At 40.1% G+C, this 20,897-nt stretch overlaps 1 protein-coding gene across 1 annotated transcript in view; it reads left to right on the top strand.

The window, feature by feature from the left end:
- DNAJC21 (DnaJ heat shock protein family (Hsp40) member C21) overlaps positions 1–20,421 on the top strand; it is a 28,279-nt gene extending 7,858 nt beyond the window's left edge. Inside the window, 12 exon segments of the mRNA XM_003133880.4 lie at positions 680–773; positions 3,310–3,433; positions 4,046–4,168; positions 5,231–5,483; positions 5,486–5,534; positions 6,402–6,553; positions 9,171–9,258; positions 11,859–12,017; positions 12,449–12,491; positions 16,205–16,377; positions 19,366–19,441; positions 19,939–20,421. Of these exon segments, the coding sequence (XP_003133928.2) occupies positions 680–773; positions 3,310–3,433; positions 4,046–4,168; positions 5,231–5,483; positions 5,486–5,534; positions 6,402–6,553; positions 9,171–9,258; positions 11,859–12,017; positions 12,449–12,491; positions 16,205–16,377; positions 19,366–19,441; positions 19,939–20,103 (1,499 nt within the window). The 3' untranslated portion in view covers positions 20,104–20,421.

A 20,897-nucleotide genomic window follows, 5' to 3' on the forward strand; every position in this document is an offset into this window, starting at 1 on the left:
TAAGAAGGCACAGCTGAGGGAAAAGTAAGTGGTCAGGATATATTTTTTAAACTTTATGAGCTTTATTTTGCTATATGTTGATAACCTTAAGGACAGTAGTAAGGACAGATTAAACATAATCTAGCACTAAGTAGTAACAGCCTCTCTATAACTGATTTGATGTATATATTTTGTTCCTTCTAAAATGAAAATGTGTACTACTCAGGGTTTCTGTTTGTGGATATCCAGATTGAGTGTTCAGTGGAGCACTGAGATTTAGAGAAAAGCATGAAATGTCCACTCAGGTTGACACTTGTAACAGGTCCTGATTATCTGCTACCATCCGTTTTCTCTACTTTTCCCTAGTTGTTTTTCTTCATTTTGTACACTCATCTATTTATGGCATTTGTGATGGAAGAGGTCCCTTGTAGATTCTGTCCTCTACTTTTTTTTTTTTTTGGCTTTTTAGGGCCGAACCCACGGCATATGGATGTTCCCAGGCTAGGGGTCAAATCAGAGCTGCAGCTGCTGGCCTACACCGCAGCTAGAGCAACGCGGGATCCTTAACCCACTGAGCGAGGCCAGGGATCGAACCCACATTCTCATGAATACTAGTCCAGTTCTTTTCTGCTGGGCCACAACGGGAACTCCCTGTCCTCTACTTTCTGATGACTGAATTTCTGTGCCTTTATTTTAACAGATAAAAATCTGGATAATGCCGCAGAAGCAGCTGAACAATTCAAACTAATCCAGGCAGCGTATGACGTGTTGAGTGACCCTCAGGAGAGAGCATGGTGAGCATGGCGCTGGCCTCCTGGTCTATCTTGTGGGGAATGGTGATCAGTGGAGTTTTTTTTGTTTGCTTTTTTTTTTTTTTTTTTTGGTCTTTTTGCCATTTCTAGGGCCGCTCCCTCAGCATATGGAACTTCCCAGGCTATGGGTCTCATCGGAGCTGTAGCCACTGGCCCTTACCACAGCCACAGCAGCACGGGTTGGGGATTACCCGGTGGCTCATCCACTCATTGGCTGGAGGCTGGGGCGGCCTCCTACAGAAGACCTTGTGGAACCTTTTGGCCAAAATATTTCTGTCCCCTCCACGTGGACTGGGCTTCCTCACAGTATGGTAGCTGGGTTCTAAGAGAAGCATCCTGAGAGAAAGCCAGACAGGAGGCACATCACCCTTTATGGCCCAGCCCCGAAATCACGTGGTGACACTTCTGCCACATTCCAGCAGTTGAAACATCACGTGTCCTGCCCAGATTCAAGGGGGAGAGAAATAAGATTCTGCCTGTTGATGAAGGTGGCAAGGTTCTGGAAGAGCATACGGGACCAGAAATCTTGCAGTGACTTTTTTTTTTTTTTTTTTTTTTTTTGGTCTTTTGTCCTTTTAGGGCCGCACTCACAGCGTATGGAGGTTCCCAGGCTAGGGGTCGAATCGGAGCTGTTGCTGCTGGCCTAAGCCCACAGCAATGCCAGATCCGGACCGCGTCTGCAACCTACACCACAGCTCATGGCAATGCCGGATTCTTAATCCACTGAGCAAGGCCAGGGATCGAACCCACAACCTCATGGTTCTTAGTCGGATTCGTTAACCACTGTGCCACGACGGGAACTCCAGTGGAGAGATTTTTTAAAAAATTTAATATGTTAAGCAGTTTGGGGTGTGTTCTGAAGTGCCAGTCACCTATTATATAAAATGCAGGGTTTGGGTAGGAAGGAACCTTCGAGATGATTATTCCAACTCTGATTTTATGGACGAAACAAAGTTTGGCAGTATTAGTTTTAATTTTGATACTTCTGAAGTGACTCACTGAATAAGTTCTCTTTAATGTCTGACAGATTTACTGATATTAGAAAAGAATGTTGTCTTATCCTTAAAAGACAGATTGAGTGGTTTCATCAAGAATTATAATCTTTTCCCGAGAACTGCTTATTTTATGTGAAGAAATTGAGTGACACCTCTACATCCATGATCGATACTTTAACTAATGATGACCTGATAATTTAATGCCATTTCCAAACAAAAATTTCGACACTTGAAGTTCTGCGTTTCTAGGTTCTCGATGAACTTTTTCCTACAAAGGAATCGGTATTAAGTCCTGACAGCTGTACAAGATCTTACTGTTCCAAAGAGCAGGTGGGTGTTCAGTTCACCCGCGTTAGTGTACAGCACGGCTGGCTATCAAGAGAGGCTGTAAAGAAAACTCTTATTAAGTTGTCTTATATATATTGGAGTCCCAGTCGTGGCACAGAGGAAACAAATCCAACTAGGAAACATGAGCTTGCAGGTTCAATCCCTGGCCTCGCTTAGTGGGTTAAGGATCTGATGTTGCTATGAGCTGTGGTGTAGGTCGCAGATGCAGCTCGGAACTGGTATTGCTGTGGCTCTGGCATAGGCCAGCAGCAACAGCTCTGATTAGACCCCTAGCCTGGGAACCTCCATATGCCACAGGTGCAGCCCTAAAAAGACAAATAAATAAATAAATAGTCTTGTATATAAAAATCAGAGAATCCTAAATTTTTCTCTTTCTGAGGAATTTGGAAATCTGGCCTTAGAAATGCTTTTTGCCTGCTTCTGGAAATTTTGAAATTTTCTCCTGCCTTCCTTCTGGCCTAGCCTGTTCTCTAGATTTGAGGTTATTTTCCTGTCCTGAGGATTCCCTTATCTTTTTGTTTAAAGCTCCTGTCTCTTAACTCTCCTGGAGGCAGTACTGCACTCGTGGGCCTTCCAGTGCAGGACTTGTTTTGAATTCTAGCTCTGCTGCTTATTGGCTTTATGATTGTCGACAACAAGTTATTTAATATTTCCGAGCTTCAGTTTCCTGTTATATCGAACGAGGATGATAACTAACTTTATGGAGTTATCATGAGGGGTAATTGTATGTGTGTGAAGCTGCTATTGCTTACATAGACATTGGAAGAGTGCGATTCTGGTACATGTGGGTGAGTTCCCAGATCCCAAATGTGTAATTAGTCTGTGGACCAGATTATATTCACTATGTCTTACTTAGCACAGTTTCTTCCCTGTGAAAGTGCAGCTACCTTTCTGGGAGAGTCAGGGAAATTCCTGGGCTGAATTTTAAATCCCCCTCTTCGTATGGGCTGGTACCATATCACACCTATAAGTTACTGGGAGTTGCCAACATAGTTTTAATAAACAGTTCTGTGCAAGATTATTAGGTCTTTTTATGTTGATATTCAAATATTTTGGTTGTGGGGTTGGCTACATGAAAATGTACAATAATTACATTTTGACTGTTTCAGAGTCAGGACTCCTTTTGAATTTTTATTTATCCAGCCTTCACTGATGTTTCTAACGTTTCTGTTTAGGTATGATAATCATAGAGAGGCTCTGCTTAAAGGTGGGCTTGATGGAGAATATCAAGATGACAGCTTAGATTTGCTTCACTACTTCACTGTGACCTGTTACTCTGGTTATGGAGATGATGAAAAGGTATGACATGAACTCACTGATAATTTCTTATCAGGCACTTAAATAAGACTCTTAGGTACAAAGAGGATTCTTAAAATTATTCTATAGTAAAAAATACAACAATGTTCATTTTGAAAAACTGAAAAACATTGCCATCACATTTAAACTGCCAGCACATAGAAGACTTCATTGGAAATCTAAATGTACTTGCAGTGACAGAGCTTGGGTCTCTAATTCTAATTTTTTTTTTTTTTTTTTTTTTTTTTTTTTTTTTTTTGGTCTTTTTAGGGCTGCATCCGTAGCGTACAGAGGTTCCCAGGCTAGGGGTCAAATCAGAGCTATAGCTGCTGGCCTGCACCACAGCCTCAGCAACACAGGCAGGATCCAAGCCTCGTCTGTGACCTACACCACAGCTCATGACAATGCCAGATCCTTAAACCACTGAGTAAGGCCAGGGATCGAACCTGTGTCCTCACGGATGCTAGTCAGATTTGTTTCTGCCAAGCCACAGTGGGAACTCCATGGGATTCTAGTTCTTTAACATTAAAGTTGTTCATGTTACATTTTAAAAACTTATTCTGTGATTAGACTACAAAAAGGTGAAGAATTTGTGTTTCTGTTACTGTTTTTTAGGGCTTTTATGCAGTGTATCGTAATGTTTTTGAAATGATTGCAAAGGAAGAACTAGAATCTGCTCTAGAAGAGGATGTTGAGGATTTCCCAACTTTTGGAGACTCCCAGAGTGACTATGATACGGTAAAGAAAAATTTGAAATTGGTCACCATTTTGTAATTAGTGTTTATCAGTGTGTCATTCCCCCACTTCTTTAATTTTTTTGTTTTTTAATTATTTTGTTATTGAAATATAGTTGATTTACACTGTCGTACCAGTTTCACCTGTACAGTAAAGTGATTCAGTCATACATATACGTAATTCTTTTTTCTATATTTTATCAGTCTGTCTCAGGAGATTGGCTATAGTTCCTTGTACCCACTTCTTTCTTTCTTTTTTTTTTTTTTTTTTTTCCTTTTCTAGGGTTGCTTCCGAGGCACATGGAAGTTCCCAGGCAGGGGTCGAATCAGAGCTGTTGCTGCTGGCCTATGCCACAGCCACAGCAACGCCAGATCCGAGCCATGTCTGCAACCTTCACCACAGCTCACGGCAACGCCGGGTCCTCAACCCACCGAGCAAGGCCAGGGATCGAACCTACAACCTCATGGTTCTAGTTGGAACTCCTCTTTCTTTCTTTATTGTTTTTTTTTAGGGCCATACCTGTGACATATAGTGGTTCCCAGGCTAGGGGTTGAATCAGAGCTGTAGTCCCCGGCCTACACCACAGCCACAGCAACGCAGAATCCGAGTCATGTCTGTGACCTACACCACAGCGCATGGCAGTGCTGGATCCTTACCCACTGAGCGAGGCCAGGGATTGAACATGTATCCTCACGGATACTAGTTAGGTTTGTTACCACTGAGCCGCAATGGGAACTCCCACTTCTTTTTTAGAAAAAATGAGTTCTAGTCCTTGGTCCTATCCTGTTTCTCTCTTCCTCTCTTTTTCTTCCGGATCACATCCCCTCCTTTTAGTTTTCCCTGTTTATTGATCATGGTCCCACTTTGTTAATTTCCTCATCAAATTTATTCTGAAGAATGATTTATTTTGCAAAGGCTTCAAAGGACTGCCTTTTCTGTTGATTAGTAGTAATGCTATATATATGAAGAAAGAAGTTAGGTACTTTGCATCAGCAATATTGGCGGCCTTGCTTTAAAAACTCCTAATAAAAAAACTAGCATTATACCTCTTTTCTTTGTCACTAGGTAGTCCATCCTTTCTACGCTTACTGGCAGAGTTTCTGCACGCAGAAGAACTTTGCTTGGAAAGAAGAATATGATACCCGACAAGCTTCAAACCGCTGGGAGAAACGAGCCATGGAGAAAGAGAACAAAAAGATTCGAGACAAAGCGAGGAAAGAGAAGAATGAGCTTGTCCGTCAGCTGGTAGCTTTCATCCGCAAAAGAGATAGAAGAGTGCAGGCCCATCGGAAACTGGTGGAAGAACAGAACGCAGAGAAGCGAGGAAGGCCGAGGCCATGAGACGGCAGCAGAAGCTCAAGCAGGCCAAGTATGTGGTGCTGGCTGGACCCTGTCTAGATGTAGGTGCGGGTCACAGGAAGCGTCAGTGGATGCCTGGCGTGGTGCTTTCCTCATCCTGGCTTCGTCCTTCTCTACATCCTGGCGTTGGACCGTGTCTTTTCATCTACTGTGAAAAAATGTTTCCTTTGAGTTGGATGTTTTCCTTCAGGATCCCTTGTTCTCGAGACCCTTTACAGACTCTAGTAATGTTTAGTGATAACTAATGCTAATTGAATTCTTATTCTGTACAAGGCCCTGTTCTAAGTGCTTTCATCACAACAGCTTTATGATGCAAGTTCTGGTTTTCACCCTCTTTTGAGGAAATGAGGCAGAGAGGCCCAAGATCACATGATCAGTAAATTCCAGAGGCGGGAATTGGACCCCAAAAGTCAGTCCAGGGCCCTGCTTTCAAGCACCATGCAATACTCTGCTTTGTCACTTTACTCCTCAATATTTAGTTGTCTTAATGCCTTTAAAGTTTTGTTGTTTTGAGTCACTGTAAAAGCATTGTGCCCAGAGCACTATAACATTTCATTAAAAAACTATTTACTTTTTGAAAATTCTCCCTACCTCATCTTTGGAAAGTTAGCACTTTGCTTAACACTAATGAATTAAAACTGCCTGAGACTTTTAATAAGTTGCTAAGAGTTATGTATTTCGAAACCCATTATCTAGTGGAGCAATTAAAATCAACCGATTAACAGAAAACAGATTTAAGAGATTTTGCGCATTACAACAAGCACAGGTTTCAAGTTTGTAAGCACTGGTAATTTGGGAGGAAGAAGCTCTCTAGGGATGGATTTTAAGCCTCCAAAGTAAATAAAACCAATGCAAAGACTGTGCTGTGTATGTCTAGACTGGCAGAGCAATACAAAGAGCAGAGCTGGATGACGGTGGCCGATTTGGAGAAGGAACTCAGGGAGATGGAGGCGCAGTATGAAAAGGAGTTTGGAGATGGATCAGGTGAAGATGAAACAGAAGAACGGGAGCTCAGAGATGGACAGGACGGTAACTTCTTCCATTCATTAAGAAACCCTGGGAAGTAAATGGTCTTGGGCACAGGGGTTGTGCACTCAGGGTGTTTACAGGTACCACAGAGGGCTCAGGTGTGAGACAGCAAGGAATGGGGGAACCTCAAGAATACCTCGGTTCCAGCCAATTGTGGTCCATTTCATGTTTGTTTGGTTTGTTTTAAAGTGAGGTTGGGAGTTCCCGTCGTGGCTCAGTGGTTAACGAATCTGAGTAGGAACCATGAGGTTGCAGGTTCGATCCCTGGCCTTGCTCAGTGGGTTAAGGATCCGGTTGCCGTGACCTGTGGTGTAGGTTGCAGACACGGTTCAGATCCCGCGTTGCTGTGGCTCTGACGTAGGCTGGTGGCTACAGCTCCGATTAGACCCCTAACCTGGGAACCTCCATATGCCATGGCAAAAAAAAAAAAAAAAAAAAGAGGCTGGAAATCTGGATTTTTGTCTGTCATCTCTCAGTTTTTTAATATGGTGGATGATTGAAATGAAAAAGTTTGGCCTGGCCAAGCAAGGATAGTCTGTGAAAGTAGTATAATTGCCGCAGTTTTATCAACAGACTCTTTTCAGACCATGTTTTACACTATTTGGCTGCATAAATATATTGAGCAGTGGACATATTGTCAGGTGCAACTGATTATTTTGTTAAAAATGCAGTTAAGCAAGTAGGTTAAGTTTTAATAGCACTCTTTCCAGAGAAGCTGATGCACAGGAATCTATCTGGTCTATATAAATAGTCTCATTTCTGACTTGTAGAGGGGCTCTTCTTGGTGTCTGAGGTGGGTCTTTTTTCCCTGCCCCATTCGAGCACAGGCATGTGACTACCTGAAAAGGAGAGGACTGGGCGTTGTTGAGAGTAGCCATCAGCATACCCGATTGTCCCTGTCTCTGTCTATCCCAGGAGAATGAAATGATCTAAACATAGTTTAATCAGTTTTACCGGTCTACAGCTGCGGTTTTTCAGACCAAGAGCTCAAATGATAAAATGCCAGGCTTTTCTTTAGTCCCAGTGATTAGGAAATGAAAGGTTTTCTTAATGAAGTAGAAGTACTATGTGTGAAAGTGCTTTGAGAGTTATAAAGCACTATATAAATGTGAGGTGGCATAAGTAGGTAGTTTCACAATTTATAATCTACTTCCATTACAAGATCTTGCTCGATCCTCACCCACATCTCTTAAATACAGGTTTTGCTCATATAATTATCTCCATTTTGCTGATGAAGAAACTAAGACTGAGAAGCTTTGGCATATGCCTGGGAACATTTTTTGATCCAAATTTTTACTTCAAATCCAGCTTTAATTAATTCTTTGAAAGCGTACACATAATTGGAAAATATACTAAACATTGGAGGTGTTTTGATCACTTATGATTTCAGTGAGAATGTCCTTCAGAATCACATTACCATTACCTACAAAAAAACAAACTGTAGAATATAGAAGAAATACCTTGAGATCTTTTTGATCCCATAGTAAATCCGAAATGACAATTCCTTTACTTGTTTATTTCTTTTTTTTTTTTTTTTGTCTTTTTAGGCCTCACCTGTGGCATATGGAGGATCCCAGGCTAGGGGTCAAATGGAGCTACAGCTGCCAGCCTACACCACAGCCACAGCAACACGGGATCCAAGCTATGTCCATGAGCTACACCACAGCTGACGGTAACGCAGACTCTTAACCCACTGTGCAAGGCCAGGGATTGAACCTACAACCTCATAGTTCCTAATTGGATTCGTTTCTGCTGCGCCATGATGGGAACTCTGTTTATTTCTTATAAAGATAGAATATGGGATTGTGCAAAGACTTTCAGTTGAACTTTGATTTTGGAGTCTTATTGATAGTAATTACTCCATTGTAATAAAGCTTCAAGCTTATAAAAGTCTGTAAAGACAATGTTAAACTTTACATGTATATACCCTTTTATGGCCTTTTCTTTTCTTTTTTTTTAATGGCTATACCTGCAGCATATGGAAGTTCCTGGGCCAGGGCTCGAACCTGAGCCACATTTGCAATGTACGCCACAGCTGCAGCAATGCCAGATCCTTCAAACCACTGCACTGGGCCGGGGATCAGACCCTTGCCTTCGCAGGGACCCATGCTGCTGCTCTTATTCTTAACCTGCTGCACCACAGTGGGAACTCTGACCTTCTTGCTAATAGTGATGGAATGTCATAAGCTAAGCTTATTTAAGCGTTTATGAGTCGTTTACGGTTGTAAATGTGTTACATCAAATCTTGCTCAAGAGGTAAACTAAAAAACCTTTGTTGAAAAACTGCTTCCTGGTAGAACAATGAAAGAGCCATTTTCTTCTGAACTTAGCTCACACCCAGGACTAAGAATTTTTTGAGCTGCCTTCTAAGTAGACCTATGAAAAGAATTTGAAAGGAAAAGTGATCTGTTTGGAAGGCTTGCCTTATAGTTCAGTGCTGCTTTAAAAGGCCAGATCCTGATAACATTGTTTTTTCTTGGTGAGGAAATACACAAATTTTAGTTTCTGATATGTGTGTGACTTTCCATCCTCGCTCAAGAGCTGTAACTTGTTCATATGTGTTAGATGTATGTTCTGATGGAACAGGATTCTTACTGTAGGCTTTCCTCTCTCATAGGGAAAGATAGCGATGAGGCTGAGGACGCAGAACTTTATGATGGCCTTTACTGTCCAGCGTGCGATAAGTCTTTCAAGGCGGAAAAGGCGTAAGTATAATATCTTTGAACCCACTTCTTCTTTTATGGTGAAGTGTCACGCTTTGAAAGTCCTAAAAAATGCTCCAGCAGTTGGTCGCTAGCCCTCACACACCATCTTGGGGGCTGTCTTCCCAGCAGGGGAGGAAGGATTTGTACCAGCAGTTAAGCCTGTTGTCCTGATTCTTACTCAGACAGTGTTCCTGTGTAATAGCTGCTTTTTAATGTGTTCGCTATCTCAAATGTGGCTTGTTTTAGTGTGAAAGGCAAGGTCACATGGGCAAGGGGGCTAAACCCGAGCCCCCCTGTGGGTGCAAACTCACTTCCAGCCAGCATGGTCCCACACAGGCCGTTGCTGCCAGCCCGAGAACTTCAGCTGTGTCCTGCCGTATTATATTTGCTGAAGGGGAAGGACTTTATCTTAAGGAAACGATGATGAAGAGAGAAGTATTAAAAAGGATACGGTCATAAAGAGGGGGAAAGAAGATGGGAGAAAATAAGAGCAGAATTAGCAAGGGAAAAAGCAAAACATGGGCGGTGCAGAAGGTGGTTAAAGGATGGAAGTGGGGCTGAGGGAGTCATAGGCGGTGTCACTCTGTCACCCCAGGGAAAAGGGACCGAGTGTCAAGGGGACTGGTGTGAGGCAGACAAGTTAGAAGTAAGCAAGAAAACACGAGCAATGGTGGGGATTTTAAAATGTATTTTTTATTTGGAAGTAATGTCAGAGGTTTACAGACAAGTTGCTTGAACAGAATATAGAATGCCCGATTCACCTGTTGCTCACATTTTGCCCTATTTGCATGTGCTCATGTTCTCTCCACACACAAGACAAGGGTTTTTCTGGAATAATCTGAGAGTAAGTTGCATACATAAGTACATAATGCCTCTTTACCTTTAGATACTTCAGTTTATACCCCTTAAGAAATAAGGACATTCTCTTATATAATCACAGTAGAGTTGTCAACTTCAGGCAATTCATAATTGTGATGTGGCACTTTCAGCTTATATCCCTTAAGAAAAAAGACATTATCTTGCATAATCACAGTAGAGCTGTCAACTTTAGGAAATATATAACTGTGATGTGGCACTTGTATTCCATTTACTGCCCATATTTCACTTTTGTCAATTAATCCTTTATTAATGTCCTATGTAGCATTTTTCTCACTTCAGTACAGGATCCGGGCTAGGACCTCATATTGCATTTAGTTATTTGGTCTCATTTAATCTGGCCCAGTTCCTCTGTCTGTGCTGTGGAGATTTTGGAAGAATACTGACTTTTAAAATGTTTTTTTGAAGAGACTATCTCTCCTTTTGGGTTTGTCCGTTGCCTCATGATTAGATTCAGGTTATAGATTCCTAGCTGGAATACCATGTAAACGTGTATTGCTCTCAGGGCTTCTATCGGGAAGCACCAAACATCTCTCTGCCTCTCATTGGTGGTGATCATTTTGATCATCCAATCAGAGTGTTGTCTTAATTTCCACTGTACATTTAGTATCTTGCAACATATTTTCCCTTGCAGCGAGTTTAATTTGTGAGGAGACACTTTAAAGCCATGCACATATCTTATTCCTCATCAAAATTTCCTTCCTAGATTTAGCATCCATTGATGATTCCAGCTTATACCAATCTTCACTGTAATTGTCTCAAAATAAGGCTTTTCTGGTGCCAGTGCTACTGCATCATTAGTTGTCATTTGACCTTCTGTTTTACACCACAGCATTTATCTATCTGTCTGTTGTCAGTACGAATTTATGAATTGCTTTATAATTCATTGTTGTCCTTTTCATATTCAAAGTTTTCCAGATGTGATGAGAATTCCTTCAGCCTAGTTCCTGTGTCTTTTGACATGTCCCATCATATTTTTAGGGCTTATTTTTTGGCACAAGATGTTTCAACTTTCTCTAAGGAACCTTGGTCTTAAGGAGAACCTTAGTAGGAAGGAAGAGTAGCAACTCCAGCTAAAAATCCAAATTTGTACAGGATAAGATAAAGTGGATAGTGACACAAGTTTCCTCCTTTCTCTAGTAGCTTAAGTGTTGTCCCCTCTGTTCTGTGAAGTGTTGTTTGGTTCCCATGGGGGCACTGAAATAGACATTGTTTGTGGAGTTTCAGGTGGATGGTGGAGGTCTGTCTGAATTCACATTTAGGGTGGTGGGAATGCGAACGGAGATGCCTCTCGAAAAAAGCAAAAGGAAGTAAACTCCTCTTTTACTTGAAGCCCTCACATCACCACTTGGCACATCCAAGGGGTCTTCTTTTTGACCTTAAAATCTTGCCTTGTAATATTCCAGTTAGCAAGCACTTCGTGATTAAGAGGGATCAGTGTAGAAAGCTTGAATTCTAGGAATTAGAAAAGAAGAACTAGAGAGAACTTGACATGGAAAAAGGAGACTTAGGTAGATAAAAGGACAGAGGGAGGGGTAAGGCTAGAGTACAGGGAAGAAGAACGGAGTCCTGGACTTCCTGTGTGCTTGATGCCTATGAAGTCCTGTGTCTCTTCTAGTATCACTAACCTTTAGCTAAGTTAAGGGGAAAAAGTAAATTGTAGCTCGATTGGGCACACGCGAAGGAACCCCACTGCAGTCACTTACATCAGCTTGTTCTTTCAGCATGAGGAATCATGAAAAATCAAAGAAGCATCGAGAAATGGTTGCCTTGTTAAAACAACAGTTGGAGGAGGAGGAAGCAAATTTTTCAGGACCTCAAACCGATGAAAATAGTCTGAATGCCAATTCTGAGGAAGAAATGGAGGATGCACCAAAGCAAAAGTACTTCTAAAAATGTTGCTACACCTACTTAGCACATTTAGCGATTGCGTTTAAGTATTGCTTTATTGTAAAGAAGTTATTCTGTCATGCTGATATTTTCTGCATTTCTTCTAGTTAAGAGAACTTTATAGTATTGAAATGGGTAGAGATGCGATGTCAGATATAATTTTTACAGAATATATTATGATGGTGTTAAAAGAAGTTTTACACCTATTTATTACCTGTACCGAATTAGCATTGATATGCTAATTACTATGAATTGAACCACTGTTATTTTTTCTAAAATGATGTGAATATTTTCTTCTCCTTATAATGCTTTTTGATATTAAATATTTTTTAGTATTTTACTTCTCTTTATATCACTTGTATTTTAGTATTGTTTCTTTTCTCTTAGTCAAGTATTTGACACTTTGATTTATATTTGTCCCTAGGCTTTCTAAAAAACAAAAGAAGAAGAAACAGAAACCAGCACAGGTATGTTGAAAAAGTTTTGTTAACAGTCAATGTTAAATATAAAGTTAGAGTGCTCTTGTTTATTCGTATAATCAGTATGAAGGAGAGGGTCTTTTGCTCCCTAATTTCATGCCAACTGTAAAACGGTTTTTTAGTGCTTTACTCTGTTACATGCATGTGACGATTTATCTAATTACTGGTTGTCTGTATGTTTAAAAATTTTGTGTGTGGAATTCTCAAAATAAGAAAATTAGCTGAGGGACCATGTTTAATAATATCTGGACACGTGTGATGATAAAATCTTTAACTCAAGACAACAGTTCAAATCAGAAATATATGAAAATCTGGGGATTCATTATTGCATATCCAAGTTTATTCTTCCAACAATACAAATGAAATTTTGGAAAAGGAACATTTGTTTGGAAACTTGTAATGATTTCTTGAAAAACAATGTTTGTTTGTATTACCCGAAAATTTCAGTAGTTTCACACTGGGGATCCAAATTTAAATCTCTATCTTAAGAATTATTTTAAATAGAACAACATGTGTGTTACTCTCGTGGATTTTTTTGAACCTGTAAAACAAGCTTGTTTTTATTTTGTTAAGGGTATTTGGTGGTTCTACAGGGAATAGAATTGATTTCCGTGTTATTATTTTAATACAATTTTATTATATTAAGTATTAAATGTTAAATGTAGTTTTTTGGAAAATTGGAAATGTTTTTAAGAAAACTTATGTACTAATTTTTCATAAAATTTTAGATTTAGCTTTTTTATACAAATAGTTATAATATATTTGATAGTTTTTATCATTCCAGAAATGATACATGACACACGAGTTAATCACTGTTAAAATTGTGCCTTGGAACTTTTTGCCCCAATTATAAAACTACATAGCAAATTGTATGTTCCTCTTATAAAGTGACTCATATCTTCCACCCAGAGGCTTTCTAGTTGTTAGTTTGGAACACTTTCTTCCTTCTTTGAGTGTGCCAGAATCACTAGAATAAAGACAAAATAGAATGGGATTTGCCTCTAACTCAAGCCTATCTCATCTTGAGTCATGAAGAATAGGTCCTAAAGATTGCAACAGTAAATGCATGTATTTATATTTCCTTACTAAGGAAAATGCGTCAGTTTACCAGCCCATGTTTTCCCTCCAAAGCTATATGTATTTCTTGATGGTACCTCTGTTTTATGGTTTCTGATTACATCATGGAGAAAGCCCCAATTCAGACCTATGTAGCACTTTCCCCAATATTTTCTAAGCTCTTTTTTGAAGGGAGAGGTAGTATGGAAACATGCATGGGTAGATTAAAGAGCAGATACTGAGAAACTTAAGACTGGGAGTTTTCTGTATTGTCAAAAAATTTGCATAAGCCATAAGCACTGTAAAAGGAAACCCAGAAAACTGAAATTGAGTGTAAACAAACAAAAACAAGCTGGCAAGGAAGAATTAATCCAAGAAGCTTTTGAACACTGTGCTCTGAACAGCATCCTCGGGATGTTCTCTAAAGACAAAATTAACTGCAAAGGAAGTCTTGCCCTTTTCTTAGTAGATGTCTTGATAGTATTGCTGTGGTATTATTGAAACTATTTTGTGTATATTGGAGGACAGAGCAAATGAATAAATATGTGATTGTTGGGAACCAGATTCTCTTGTGGGGAGAAGGGAAATACAGGTATAGACTGAGGGAATGAGAGGGAAAATGTTGGACTGGAATTGGAGGTATCAGTACGAGCTCATGGTATTAAAAAAATAAATAGTATGTGCGTGAGCAACACACACTGTGAGGGCCCAGAAGCAGTGATACCCCACTAGCAAAAAGCACGTATCTTGGTTTCTAAATCCCCTTCCCTAGTAAAAGGAGGCAGGGTTTGGTCCTTGAAGAAATGACTGATTTTAGAGCAGAGACAGGGAAAGTACAAAGTGAGCCTGGATTATCTATGCTGGAAAGTAAGGGAGTAGTCAAAAAATTGATGGAGATACATCAGAAGTACCCAGGGGTCAGCTTAAGGGTTTGTTAAATATGGGAAAATTTGAGTTCTAAGAAGAATAGTGGTGATAGATTTTTACACATTGGTTTTATTTTGAAAAAATCATGTATTAGAGTTCCTGCTATGGCACAGTGGGTTAAGAATCCTGCTGCAGTGGCTTGGGTTGCTGCAAAGGTGCAGTTTTGATCCCTGGCCCAGCACAGTGGGTTAAAGGATTCAGTGTTGCCTCAACTGTGGCTCGGATTCAGTCCCTGGCCTGGGAACTTCCATGTGCCGCAGGTGCAGCCATTAAAAAGAAAAAAATAATGTATCTATATTAAGTCTAAAAAAAGAGTTGGAGAAAGGAGATGGAAAGGCTTCATTACAACATTATGAATTAGTACAAGTGCAAATGACAGGACTAATAGTAGCAGAAAAATCACTGTTCTGCATCTACCCAATGTAATAAATGGTTCACACAAGAATTATCCATATGTGCCAAATTCATTGAGTAAATAGTTATTAGGGAACAGGATATTAATACAATCTCAAAGTAACACTTTGCACATTACTCATTAATTAACAAAGGAAAATGGTACTTTACAGTAGAACAATCTGGCAATACCATCTTACCTGAATGACGAGACTTCAGTCACTGAAAAATGGAAACTGATGTTTTGCTTCCTGATTAAAATGTACTGAGAAAGACACAGCATTATCTTTATAGTATTCCTGCTAGAAATGTTTAACCGGAGCCTAATCATGAGGAAATAATTAGACAAAGCCAAACGTGGAACATTCTATAAAATAGCCGTCAAATTGTCAGTATCAGGCAAGACAGAACAATAGAAGGGTATCCTTCTCAAATAAAAGGAGATTAAAGAGATATGACAACTAAATGCAACAAGTGACCCTTGATTATATCCACTATCAGGGGTTACAAAAAAGGACGTTATTGGAAGGTGAATATGGGTCGTGTAACATAATGTCAGCATTAAATCTGCAGGGTGAAAAGGGAATTATGGATATGTAGAAGTTTCTGTTCTTAGGTGATAATCTGCTAGCAGCTGCCTTTTACAGTTCTGGGGCGCGGGGGTGAGCAAAGGAAAATGGTACTTTACAGTAGAACAATCTGGCAATTGTGTGCGGAGAGAGGGAACAAGGGAAGAAGAGAGGAAGAAAGCAAATGTGGCCCAATGTTACCCCAAACAAAAACAGACCAGTTGTACTTATAGAAAGTGTTTTCCAGGTGTTTCTTCTCTTACAATGCCTGTTTGTTGTCATTTTCTTTTTTTCCCTGACTCTAAGAGTTGCTTACTGTAGATCATTTGGAAAATATGGAAGAGTATAAATATCATCCCTAATTCTTCCTGTAGATACTACTTTTTTGAATTAAATTGTACTCAGATGTTATATATAATTTTCTTTTTTCCATTTTTACTAACATGTATTTTTCCACGTAATCGAATCAGTTTCTTTGAAGACATGACTTTTAAGAGCTTGGTAGTTTTCCTTCATATATGCAACCATCGACTTACTGAATATTTGAATTGTTTCCAGTTTTCCCTGATTTAATTATTTCTGTAATGGAGATTCATGTTCTTAAATTATTATCTGCCTCGTCTTTTATTTCCTGAAGATACTCTCCTATCAGAGTGCACAGGACATTACCATTGTTTATTATATTAAAACGTAATAATAGAAGCTAGTAGTGTTGGAGTTTTTATTTTGTAATAGCACACCTGTTTTCTTACCTAGAATTATGATGACAATTTCAATGAAAATGGAACTGGAGAAGGAGTAAAGGTTGACCTGGAAGATAACAACCTAAATCAAGACTGTGCCAAAGACTTGGAAGACGGTCCCCAAGAAAATGTTGGTGTCACAGAGACTGTTGAACTGTGCGATGACCCCAAAAGCGAAGCTAAAAGGTGAGTCAGAGTCACGTGCTGTTCTCTAATTACTTAATGCTGGTGGTGTGGATGGCTCTTATTTATCAAATAAAACCTCCTTTCATGTGATGGACTCTGGGGGTTCAATGTATCTGTGACTCCTACACACATGTCCATCTACAGAGGGCGGTGTTGGGGAAAGAAGTTGGGCAGTGTGCTCAGACAGTTCAGCCACACGGCTGAAAGCAGAAGGAAGGCACTTGGCCTGGATTTTGATTCCCGTACCCTGCGGAGGCTCTTATTTTGTCCTGAGTCAGTTATCCTTGGCACTCACCTGAGAGCAAGGCTGCAGATGAGGCCATACCCCCCTCGCCCAGAACATCACCGACTGAACCTCCAAGCTAGGGCGAGTGGGGCTGTTTCATGAGGACAGATGTGCATGACGTGGGGCCCTCAGGCTCTGGAAGCCTGGGCATCCCTTGCTGCTCAGGCCACAGTGTTTGGCCAGGGCCCGCCTTCCTCTCCTTGTCAGACTTTCTCGCCTCCTCCTCCTCCTCCATTCCTCTAGAGCAGAGTAATGTCTTATTCCTTGAGGGAAGGTCTGAATAGCGGGCAGCATCAAGTCCCTGTCACAGGACCATGAAGAAGGAATTCAGATGACAGAGTGAGGTGGGAGCCAGAGTGGATAATGCTCAACATGGGAGCGGCAGTGACAGGCGTGGGGTTTAGATGCCACGGATGAGGGGAGATGCTTGGAGTAGGCCTGTGGCTGTAGGAAAAGGAGGACGAGGAACTACATGAACGGGGAATGTGGACACTTTGGAGCGTGGGAAGCTGGAAGGGGAGGTCACAGGCTACTCTGACGCTCGGTGTGTGTTCCCATTTCACATATGAGGAAACTGAGTCCAGGTTAAATGACTTGCCCCAGAACCAGAGCTGGTCAGTCGGGTAATGCCCTCTACCTGACTACTTAAAGGACCCAGTTCAGCTAGCTTCTTGGGGCTGCTTGGGTGCACGCGGGGTGGGCCAAAAGGCAGGGCTCCAGGCCCCCGAGTACCTCCTTCATCGAGAGCTAAAATGCGTTCATTCATTTTCCATGTTACCTCAATGTGGGAATTCATTTGGGGAGGAAAAGGGGCTCTCATTGCTCAAAGTGAGACTTGGGTTGAGCTTTCTCACTTAATGATGTGAGAAAAAGAATCGGAGCCTTCAGGTGACCTCTTCACTGCTGAGGAGGGGCAGGGCTGGGAGAGAAACCCCTCCCCGGGTGGGGTGGCCTGACCCCCAGTGCCTTTCTCTGGGGCCTCTTCTCTGCAGAGCACCTAGTGAGATGCTCTTCATTAAAACACATGGGTGTATCCAGAGTGCATTGTAGTTTTAATTTTTAATTTTTTCTTTTAATTTTTTTATTGAAGCATAGTTGGCATACAGTATTATTTTAGTTTCAGGTGTACAGCACAGTGATTTGACGTTTATATATACATTACGAATTGATCACCACAATAAGTCTAGTAACCATCTGTAACAGTTACTGCAGAATTATGGAGTGTACTCCTCTCTGTACCTTACATCCTCTCCAGAGTACTTTTTAAAAATAAGGTCTTAGATACTAGCTTCAGAGATGTAGCTGCTGTCATTCATAAAATGGTAAATTGTACTTTGGGAATTTTATCCTAAGTTTTCTTGGATGTGTTTGTGGCCTGAGATATTTTGTAAGTTAGTAAATATTAATCTGTTGCCTTTTATGTCATTGTGTTATTTCCTTGATGCCTTCAAAGCTGGCTGAATACTGCATAATATTGTGGTATACTCCTAATCAGCATCTTTTAAATGTAAAGACCATTTAACTTAATACAGACTCTTGGGTTCTGCTGGAAGAATAGTATATACTCATAAAGTGCTTGGCAGCATTGTAACTCATTGTTTTTAACCCACCCTGTCTGTTCCGTAAATGTAGTTGCACTTCGATTTTACCCTAAGAATTTGGTTACCACAAATGAGGGAAAGTATGAGAGGATTAAGAAAAATGAAAATTCATAAAGAAGATTAAGTAGAGGCGGGCTCTGGAGTTACAGCAGAATAGGAAGAAACTGATTTATACTGGCTGGCAGTTTCTGGGTTAAAGAATGAAAGAGCAGAAAAACCCAACAGCTCAGCAGAAAGGACATAATCTTTTTTTTTTTTTTTTTTGCCATTTCTTGGGCCGCTCCCGTGGCATATGGAGGTTCCCAGGCTAGGGGTCTAATCGGAGCTGTAACTGCCAGCCTACACCAGAGCCACAGCAACGCGGGATCCGAGGTGCGTTTGTGACCTACACCTCAGCTCACGGCAACGCCAGATCCTTAACCCACTGAGCAAGGCCAGGGATCGAACCCGCAACCTCATGGTTCCTAGTCGCATTGGTTAACCACTGTGCCACTACGGGAACTCCCTGACATAATCTTTTGATAAAAGAAATATTTTTACATTTAGCAGATTTAATTTTGTGAATACATTACCGTCTCTTCATTTTTCTCATTTCTCTGTGGAACTGATGAAGTGTTTGTCATAGACTGGATCAGGTTCAACAGGCTGCGTCTTTGGGGAACCACATGTAATGTTACAGGTGATTTGTGAGTACCACTGGTTGGCTCTGAAGGTGGTTTGCTGCAGTAAATGGAATATTGAGTACTTAGCATTTTAACATAAGATGCTGTATAAAGGTTCGGAGATATTTTAGGGGTCTTGTTTTAGCTGTTTTAACTTAGAAGCAAATTCCTTAGTTTTTCTGTAAAATTTGATGTCCGATGTCATCTCTAAAGTTGCTTTTTTTTTTTTAAAGCTGTTGATTTGAGACATGAAAAATAATTCACGTGGCCATTAAAATTAATTAATTAGCCTTTAAAATGTGTGCCAGTTGTTTGAGTCTTCCTGGGAGCAGGATGACAGATAAAAAGGGTACATTATTATTGGATTTAATTATTAATGAATAGTTAAATTGGATTTAATTATTCAGTAAATAAATGAATTCTTTCATTTATTTTCCAGTGTTCCTAAACCCAAAGGAAAGAAAGCCAAAGATACAAAAAAATCTGTCAGAGTACCTGCTGAACCACAGGCAATGGTAGGTCAAAATAATACTGGCAGCTCTTCAATGGACCCTGTTGTTTAAATTCCTAATTCTAATTCTGAAGATCTGAGTGGGTATTTGGCAAGCCCTTCTGCACCTGCTGCCTAGGTGTGGACCCACCAGCAGTTTTCCTTAATAAGCGTAGAATTTATATATGTGCCGCTATCAGTTTTTTTCTTTAAAGTAAACAGAAGCATATTGAACATACCAGATTGTATGGTTACTGTTCTCTTTCATTACTTTGAAATCTAAAGCCCTGTCCATGTGACACATGCTACTGAATGTCTCAGGACCCTTAAAGTTGATGGTATAGGTTAATGAGATTCAACTTCTAAGAACCGCCTTCTTTGAGCCTGTCTTGGTAGCTGTCTGTTTTGTTAAAAGACATTTATTTTATAGTTGTTTGATATTTAATTTCAACATGAAAACCAAAAACACTGCTCTCAGATAATAATACTTTGCTGTATGATTTTTTTTTTCCCTCTTCTCAGAATGATGTGCTTATCAGCTGTACAACCTGCCATAGTGAATTTCCATCCCGGAATAAACTTTTTGACCATCTAAAGGCCACAGGTCATGCAAGAGCACCTTCATCATCATCTTTAAACAGTGTAACAAATAATCGAAGCAAGAAAGAGAAACGTAAAAACAGATAGAAATTCTGCCATGCTCTTTCTTTTTGATTGTCTCTAGATTTTGAAACCAAAAACTGAACTGAAATCACCTAAAGAGTTAAAATTTTCGTGATCTGCAATTTATTGCATTGTGGAAGATTATTTTTTATCTTGTAAACATTTTTTGTTTAATATATATTTTTTAAACATTTCATTAGTGATTGAATTCTACTTTTGCCATCTGAGTTGACTTGAATGTCTGAGAACAGGTAAATATTGTAAAGTATGCATTCTTGACTTCTGTTGGCTCATGTGGACTGAAATGTACAGGGAGAATTAAATTATTTTAACACATACAAATGCCACTTCCTGTCTTATTTGGGGAATTTTGCATTAAGTATTTTTATATGATTCCGTGCTTTTGTGTTTTGTGATGCTTCATGGTCTGTTGAAGACTCAGAGCGTTTTGGAATTGTCATAGATTTTCTCCACCTAATACCGTGATTCCAGTTCTGACTTTAAAATTTATTTCTAAAATCCCTGTTGTTGTTTCCTGCATTTTTTCCCCTCAAGGACAATGAATGACAGGTAGAAACCATAATTGAACATATATGGTGGTTTTTCAAGAAGAGTATTTCTTCGAGATATAATTATGTTGACTTAGTTTGAGATTTTACTGGTAATTATCAATAAGGTCTGTCTTTGGCTTTTTGCTCTGATTTGAGTCATGGAGATGGAATGATTAATTTATACGATGCTTCCTCCTCAGGCACCGTGACAGCTGTGAAGCATTATGGATCAAGGTAGCAGATGGTTCAGAATTTGAAGCGATTCTT

This window comes from Sus scrofa, chromosome 16 (assembly GCF_000003025.6).
Source record: "Sus scrofa isolate TJ Tabasco breed Duroc chromosome 16, Sscrofa11.1, whole genome shotgun sequence".
NCBI classification, from domain to species: Eukaryota; Metazoa; Chordata; class Mammalia; order Artiodactyla; family Suidae; genus Sus; species Sus scrofa.